Source organism: Enoplosus armatus, chromosome 11 (assembly GCF_043641665.1).
Source record: "Enoplosus armatus isolate fEnoArm2 chromosome 11, fEnoArm2.hap1, whole genome shotgun sequence".
Classification (NCBI taxonomy): domain Eukaryota; kingdom Metazoa; phylum Chordata; class Actinopteri; order Centrarchiformes; family Enoplosidae; genus Enoplosus; species Enoplosus armatus.
Window position 1 is genome coordinate 3,606,689 of NC_092190.1, and position 8,339 is coordinate 3,615,027.

Consider the following 8,339-nt stretch of genomic DNA (forward strand, 5'->3'; position numbering starts at 1 on the left):
CACACTTACACAGCTAATTACTGACCGACCCCTCGTGGGACGCTTCCTCGAAGCAAATACCTCACACCTCAGTAAAATGATCAAAAAGATTCCAGATGTAATTTTATTATACAGTCTGAGTCAGTAGTGATGACTGTCCTTCTAATAACACGTGTGATGGCTACCTCAGAGGGCATAGCTGTTGTTTTTCAGCATGAACTTGGGTGTGCAGCTGTTTCAGTATCCTGTGAGAGAAATAATATCAAACTGCAGCACAGTGGAGACCCAAACATGCAACTAACAAAGTAAACAACAGGGTAGTTAGTACTGTCTCTGTAAAGTATCATTTAGTTTGGAGCAAAATGTGGAACTGTGTAATATTTTCTTGGAATAATGGATTAATGGAGTATTTCTACATTGTAGTAATGGTACTTTTTTAAAAAACTTTTTTTTTTACCTGAGTACTTCTTCCAGTACTGTCTGAGTATGTCAATGCTGTCATGGCGATGAAGAGTCTACAACATTAGATGGTGGATTGGTTTAGTCAGAAAATGATCAGAATTTATGGCATCGCAATTGCTTTAAATGAAGTGATCTGTGAGGCCTTGAGCTCAGCGGCCTATAATGCTGTACTCGGAAGCAAACTGATATTTAGAAGATAGAGAAGAAGAAGAAGAAGAAGAAGAAGAAGAAGAAGAAGAAGAAGAAGAAGAAGAAGAAGAAGAAGAAGCGCCAATTTCAACACAGAGTGATCATCTTTCCAGTCTTTTCGATAGACGAACTTTGCTCATCCTGTTTACTTCGGATGTTCTGACCCCGGAAATACTTCCCCGTGTAGCGTAACTGTTGTGATGGCAAAACTACACTGCTGCCCAGACTTATTCCCTAATGTATGGTGAAAGAAACACTTTTTGATAATTAAATCTCTCTCTGCTATTTGTTATAACAGCAGAGTCTATGTAATGGAAAAGTAACATTTAGCAGTCTTTTAGAATAGCTAACGCTAGCTAGTGTTAACGCTACGAATGCTGTGCCTAATTAGCTAGCTAGCTAACTAACGTTATATTAGGAGCTGCGAGTTAGCTAAGTAAGTAATCAGCTACTTTGCTAAACTGTTTATCATAAGCAAGCATAAACGGTGAGTAAAATGTTTTTTTAATTTTGACTTTAATAGGCGCCATTAAACACAATCAGACACAAAAGTGCTAAGATAACGTTTGCTCACAAACTGCATCTGCACTGTTTTTAATGTCGGTATAAACAGACCTGTTTGTGTCTGAAACCATGCTGTTTCTCAAGGTTGGGGATCCTTACATAAGCATAAAATATACTTCTAGGCCGCGGTGTGTTAGGATGTGTTATTAGGTCTGACATGTTCAGTGTTTTATTTAATTACCCTCGACAGGACACTGAAAGTGGGACAAAGTTGTGTCACTTTCTTTGTTTATTGTAAAGATTGTCCACACTGCAGACAATTTTCTTCCCAGTGGAAATACCTTATTACCCCAAACACATGTCGTAGTAGTGGTTGTGATATCTTAAAACACATTTCATGAAGTATGGTTTTGGTCATGTGGCACAAAGATGACACATTTTTGATGTTTTTTCCAAGCAAGGTTTCAATGCATAAAAAGGCAGCTCACTCTCAAATCTAAAATGACCACTCCTGCTCGATTTCGCAGAGTCCCTGCTCAAAACTACATTATTGCATGATGATAATATAACTTCCTCTCAGGAGGATGTATTTCCTGAGGCAGCTGAGGAAGTTTAACCTGCCACAAAAATTGCTGGTTCACTTCTACACCGCCATCATAGAGTCCATCCTCACCTCCTCCATCACCGTCTGGTACGCTGCTGCCTCCACCAAGGACAGGCGCAGACTGCAGCGTATCATCCGCTCTGCAGAGAGGGTGATCGGCTGCAACCTTCCATCTCTTCAGGACCTGTACTCCTCCAGGACCCTGAGGAGAGCAGGGAAGATCGCTGCCGACCCCTCCCACCCCGGACACCATCTGTTCGACCCCCTCCCCTCTGGCAGGAGGCTGCGGTCCATCAGGACCAAAACCTCCCGCCACAAAAACAGTTTCTTCCCCTCTGCAGTCAACCTGACAAACTCTCACTGACCCCCCCCCCCCAGAACACAAACACAAGTTATACGTTATATTAACGTACATCACCCCTGTCCCCCCTGCGTTACATTAACGCACCCACCCCCTACTGGACACTTTATCTGGACACTTTACTTTATTCTGGTCACTGCACTGTTGTTATTTATCTTATCTTATTTTTATTTTTATTCTTATTCTTATTTTAGCTTTTATATTCTACTTATTTGTTATCAAAACAATAGCACCTTCAGACCACAGCAAATTCCTTGTAATGTATGTTACTTGGCAATAAACAGTTTCTGATTCTGATTAACGATAATCTTTAATTTAAGATTAAATGTTCAGTGTGGTTAATTTCTCTGTATTATAATGTCTATAATCTGTTGCTAATTAGACAGTTGGATAAAGTCACATAGTTGTTGACAATGAGCTGAATTAATAACCTGCACTAAACTGTGATGTAATTGTGCATGCAGGTAAAACTTTGAGGAACCTTATCCAGCTGTATTGGGGTCATAGGTCTTTTCAAAATGGATGTCAGCATCGCCGTGTCGCTGATTCGAGGCCAGATGGGTGCCGTGGTTGAGCGAGCGGTGAACGGGGCGGTGGAGACGGTGCTGGCTGAGATGCTCAAAGTAGTCGGGGTCAAATTTGAGGAACTGAAAGCCCAAGTGGTCCTGATGAAGAGGGACCTCACGGCCTTGCAGAGGGAAAAGGCTGTAAAAGAGAAGGAGAATGACAACATTCGAGCCAAGCTGCGCTACACTGAGCTGAAGCTGAAGTACTACAGGCAGGGAGTGGAGGAGGAGCTGCAGCAGAGAGCCTCTGCCTCCACCCTGGTCCGCATCCACCCGTCCACCTTCACCCAAGCACAGAGAGGTGGTGCAAATGTTTCCTCCACCGAGACCTCTCCATCATGCTCGACTCAGACCAGGACCTCGGAGGGACCACTGACGAGAAGCAATCAAGGTAATGACCCCGGAAAAGACTGAGTCCTACTTGGACGTCCACTCCAATGAGTCTCACTTCCTGTGTTTGTACTCCCAGAATGCACCTCTCCACAGAGCACGAGCAGGTGTGCGATCAGGGTGCGCTATCATTCAGATGTGGGAGTTGCCTGCTCTGACCCGTCTGACTCGCTGCTGCCTGTCTCACTCTCTGTGAACACACCGACAGAAGCTGTGGCCAGCAGTACAGGTAGAGAGCTGAGGGGTTCTGGAGTGGGATGAGCTAATGTGTGTGTGTGTGTGTGTGTGTGTGTGTGTGTGTGTGTGTGTGTGTGTGTGTGTGTGTGTGTGTGTGTGTGTGTACTGCTGCATGCTTTTCTACTTGTTCCACTTGTTCTCTCCGAACTTTATCTTCTACTCCTCTGCTGCCCTCATCACATGAGATGAGCCTAAAGTAAGACTAAGGTAGAAGTCCATCAGAATCTAAATCTCAATTGTTTTTCTTACATAGGAATTATTTTTGCCTCTAACATCTGTTTTAGCATCTGCCCCATAAATTCACTCCTGGTCAGGCTCTAGTCACCAACAACTGATGCTAATTGGTCATTTATTATTGATCAACGTTAGGGCTAACTGAACCGCAGCTTGCTGGCGTCTCCATCATTGACATTGAGGGTGAATGTTGGATGGTTTCTCTTTAAATTAGAGATAGACCAATAATGTGCATAGGCTGACATAAGCTTGTGTACATGTTGTTGGTAATTTAGAAACAGTGTCTCCACTACACAGTTTGTCCACCAGAGGGCACTGATCAGTATTTTATAACCTGAAAATGTCCCACTCAGCTCGTGTTGTGTAGAGGTCACAATTAAATCAACAAATTTAAGGAATGATTATCATAAATGTTTATGGTATCTGTTTATGTAGAAAACAGTGATTACCAGCTGATCATTACTATCATCATTATTATACTTATAGGTAAATATTGATGCCAGAATTGGCCTTGAAAATCCAGTACTGGTCAGGTTATACTCTGAAAGGAGAAAATGAAACCCTACAGCAGTGGTTCCCAACCCCTTAAAAAGGTTCAATGTCTGCTTGAGACCCCTCTTCACAGGTTGCATGTGTGTACTTGTTGTCACTAGTTGAACCAAAGAGTGTCTTTTTTTCCTTGTTTCACTGAATAATTATTAAAAGTACAATTATCTAGTAATTCGCAAAGATTACAGAAAAGTCTAAAAAATGAAATATGATTTGGTGTAGCAGATATATGTTTCTCTGCTGCCCCATTTTCTTTCTCATCTACTGACCCCTCAGATTTGTCTTGCGACCCTTCGTGGGGGTCCTTGTTGTCACAGTGTACCTCTGCGCATATAAAGTAGACTGAACACACGTCTGCGTTTGTGCAGTTTTGTTCTGTCCCACAGAGCGAGACGCAGCTCAGAGCAAGGACGACGATCAGGAGGACGACTGCGAGTGGACCATCAGTCTGCAGCCACATACAGACGGTGTGGACCCTGTCGCGGACCCTCCTCCTGTCCAGGCCCTGACTCTGGATCAGGGGCCGCAGGCTGCTGGCTCGATGTCCCCAGATGGTTCCACCCAGGCCGATAGCTCCACTCTGCCCTCCTCTGATCCACAGGTGACAACACACACCCTACTGAAGTGGCCCTACCTGCTCTGTGCTTTGACCTCTAACCTTTTTAAACGAGGACAAAGGGAAAAGGATGGCTCTCTATTTTACTGTGTTTGTAGTAGGAGAACGCAGTAGCTTTAGATCAGAGAAAGTATGTTTAATGATCATTTATGTATTGTGTAATGCTCATCATAGAAAGTGTGTGCCTCACAGAATGAAACACCCAAAATCCAACCGAATATACAAGATAAAAAATTATAAACAAGAAAAGTGCTTTTAAAGATGACATTCTTGCATTTAGTTATACTTGTACTGCTGAAACAATACGCTGATTAATCAGTTAATCAATCAACAGAAAATAACACAGAAACAATTTATAGTTGATTAACCATTTTAAGTCATTTATCAAACCAAAATTCTAAACATTTGCTTGTTCCATTTTGTCAAATATGAGGATTTGCTGCTTTTCTCTGTTTGATGCCGTTAACTGTCAGCTGTATGGTAACATCTGCTTTTTTAATGTTTCCCTACTCATTTATTCTGGGTTTTCCTTTTATTTGTCGGCAAAATTCAACACAGAATATACTGTTTGCGATGCAGGTGAAGCAGGAGGCCCAGCAGGAGGCAGAGGAGGAGGAGGAGGAGGAGGAGGAGGAGGTGATCTGTATCAAGGAGGAGCCAGAGGACGAGCAGGAGGTGATGGCCACTCTGCTGCTCGACTGCCAGGTGCAGCAGGGTCATCTTCCAGAGTCGGAGGTAAGCTCAGAGCCGAATAGTCAGCAGTGTGCTCTTTCCAAGAGAAAACAAGTTTCAAGAACTTGTAAACGAACGATCATTACAAGATGCACTGAATATCACAGCCTGCTGAGAACGATCTGTGGAAGAGGATTCATGTTGTTGTCTGTTCCTCCAGACTCAAAGGTCAGTGACGGAGTGGTCAGGACTTCCAGCAAGCCAGAGAAACCACACTACAGCCTTCAGCTCAGCCGGACCGAGCACCTGTAAGTAGATCTGTGCTGAAGGCCAACATAAATTATAGAAATCAGCAACTTCACATATTGGTCTGCCTCTTCCACGTGTGTGTGTGCTCTCAGATCTGATGCCTCAGCCGATGGCCTCCCTGCCATCGATGGCGGCCTTGCCACCGGGCCTCCCACCTCGCCAGGCGGTGCGGCCGTGGACTAAAGACCTCTGCCTTTATGAAGAATACAAACTGCGCAGGAATGAGCTCCGCCGGCGGAGCCTCAGCAGACGCAGAGAGCTGGAGAAAACGCTGCCTCAGCCGCTGCTGGCAGATCTGGTTAGTCTACCTCAGTGTTCAGGGCGACTCCGTCCTTACAGAAATATTCTAGTAATAATCTATGTGATGTTTAAAGGTTGGAGAGTTTAAAAGGACTTTTAAAAAAAAATGTTTTTAATCAAAGTGTCTTCTTGCAGTTTCCTATATTTAATGTAAAATATGATGATGTTGTGCTGAAGGTGCGAGAGCGTCGAGAGAAGACCAGACTCAGGGTGGCCAGATGGAGGGCAAAAAGGAAACTCCAGGCCTGTCTTAACCAGGCTCAGGTCAGTCAGGACTTTGTTTTTTTTTAATCACAGACAGGAGTTCACGATGTAGAGTAAGACAACGGTTGTCCCTGTCAAAAGGAAGTGTCCTATTTAGCAAACATATCTCTGTAGGAAAACTGAAAACTGTCTCATTTCTTTCATGAAAATTCCTTTTTTTTTTTAAGGGTCTGTGTTTTGGATTTTGAATGAAACATTCACTGATTCATTTTAGTTCATTCTGTGTGAGGGATGTTAATGCAGAGTCACTATCAGTGAGCACACTCAACTTAGTAAGTGATACCTAACACAACAGCAGCAGGTCCTACTTAAGGTTTCATGGTTAATACATCACCTAATTGCACAGTGTCCAGGACATGGTTTAGTTTTGAATAATTAAGAAGCAGCTGCTCCCTACAGACCTCACTATCACTCACTGACAAGGAGTCACTCGGACTCAAGTGACATTTACACGGAAGGAACCTTTCCTCCCAATAAGCCTGTAACTTTTGTCTTGCTCACTTTTAGGCTCAAGGTGGCGCTGCAGGTCTTTCTCAAGCTGGCTTTCCCATCAGCAGCCAGCATCAGCAGCTCAGAGTGCCTTGCGGTAAGATGAGACACCCCTTGGACCTTGTTTGTGTTTGTCGTCAACTGTTCTGTCCCAGTTGTCACTTTCCTGTCTCATTCCGCAGTCACAGTTTTGAATTCTGGCTCCGAAGCAGGGCACTTTGAGAACATGTGGAACGATACCTGTGTGTGCGCAGAGAGAATCCATCTGTTCATCTTCATTCTTCCCTCTAGATAAAAGAGCATTTGAAGGACAGCATATTTTAGCAGGTGGGCCATCCCGCCCAAAACCAAAGCAGCCTCCGCTTATGTCCAAGAAAGAAATGTACGAAATATAGCATTGATAATCAGCTGATGACTGAAGCGTAGAAACAAAGTGCAAATGGCTCAATTCAGATGGATGTGTGGGGGAAAACACCAGGCAGAATGTAGTTTTGTAGTCGCCAGCTGGACACGTATTTTACCCAGTTGATTAAGCCAAGTCATATCGATTTAAGAAGTAGGGCACAATTTGAGAATTTTCTACTATTTTCATTTTACCGCCTTTACCACATCTACTGACAGATTTGGTGTGGGAACCCTGTTTGGGGCTTGTAAACATTACTGATGTATACAAACCTTAAACGACCTCAATACAAATGATATATAGTTATTGTCTACTGCTATCAATAGAGTGATGGCAGGTTAGCGGTTTCTTTTCTGAGATTTATTTAGATTAGGTGTAATTAATTAAAGTTGAATTAACATGAAGTTATGGTTTTTCTCAGGAAAGTGGGGGGGGGGTCAGCAGACCATGCTACTTTTATAATAAATAAATAAATAAATAGTCATCTTGTGTTTCAGCTGCCACCTCCAGCAGTCGGCAGAGGCAGAGCTCAGCGCTGCTTCAGTCAAACAGCTTCCTCAACATGTCGGCAGCAAACAGCATCTCCTCCACTCTCCCCTTCATACCCTCCACCTCCTCCACCTCCTCCTCCTCCTCCTCTCTGCCCCTGAGAGGCCACAACGTGGCTCCACATCAGCACGCTGTGACGTCATCGTCCTCTTCCTACCCCCAGGTCAGCCTGTCACAGCATCAGAGTATCTCTCTGACGGACACAGACATCTTGCAATGTGACGTTTGAAATCATCAGGCCATGTTGGATCCTCATCAGGCCAAACTGACAAGCACCTTATTCCTACCCGTACGTACAGACAAAAGAAAATAGCGGATCACCTTGTCTTTGATGTAAAGCGAGGGTTAAAGACGAGTATATAACAGCAGTTACACATAACGTCCAGTATCAGTAGCCCAACACAGTAAACTCATAAAATGTAATGCATTAAATAAAAACACTTCCAACAACATTCAGAAACGCATCAGTAAACTAATCCTCCTATACATATGAAATATATACATTATTTAAATTCAGTTCTTTTTAGTTTAATGTCTATAAGTGTATATATGTGGAAACTAGCTCCTGTACATGTTTACTGTATTTGATTGAAATACAGGGACAATTTATCGTTGTTGTTTTTGTTTTTTTTTTAGTCTTTTAAATACTGGACAGAATGGTT

The 8,339-nt window shown here is 43.3% G+C and overlaps 1 protein-coding gene across 2 annotated transcripts; it reads left to right on the forward strand.

Annotated features, from left to right (window-relative positions):
* The first annotated feature begins 853 nt into the window (after positions 1-853).
* On the forward strand, positions 854-8,275 carry LOC139292695 (uncharacterized). Of its 2 annotated transcripts, none has more exons than XM_070915058.1 (10): positions 854-1,117; positions 2,564-3,056; positions 3,135-3,284; positions 4,444-4,676; positions 5,271-5,426; positions 5,584-5,671; positions 5,765-5,970; positions 6,150-6,236; positions 6,744-6,822; positions 7,626-8,275. In XM_070915058.1, exons 2-10 carry the CDS (start codon positions 2,618-2,620, stop codon positions 7,904-7,906), a joined length of 1,719 nt encoding a protein of 572 aa, XP_070771159.1. In that variant the 5' UTR covers positions 854-1,117; positions 2,564-2,617; the 3' UTR covers positions 7,907-8,275. The 2 variants fall into 2 exon arrangements, with proteins under 2 accessions (XP_070771159.1, XP_070771160.1); XM_070915059.1 differs by having other exon boundaries at positions 2,607-3,056.
* The last annotated feature ends 64 nt before the right edge of the window (positions 8,276-8,339 follow it).

What these genes read in the sequence shown, in the direction of transcription:
- LOC139292695 (XM_070915058.1), top strand. Translation starts at nt 2,618, where the DNA reads ATGGATGTCAGCATCGCCGTGTCGCTGATTCGAGGCCAGATGGGTGCC. An exon ending in AGCTGTGGCCAGCAGTACAG is followed by an intron (nt 3,285 to 4,443) that starts GTAGAGAGCTGA and finishes GCGTTTGTGCAG; the next exon opens with TTTTGTTCTGTCCCACAGAG. An exon ending in TGCCCTCCTCTGATCCACAG is followed by an intron (nt 4,677 to 5,270) that starts GTGACAACACAC and finishes TTTGCGATGCAG; the next exon opens with GTGAAGCAGGAGGCCCAGCA.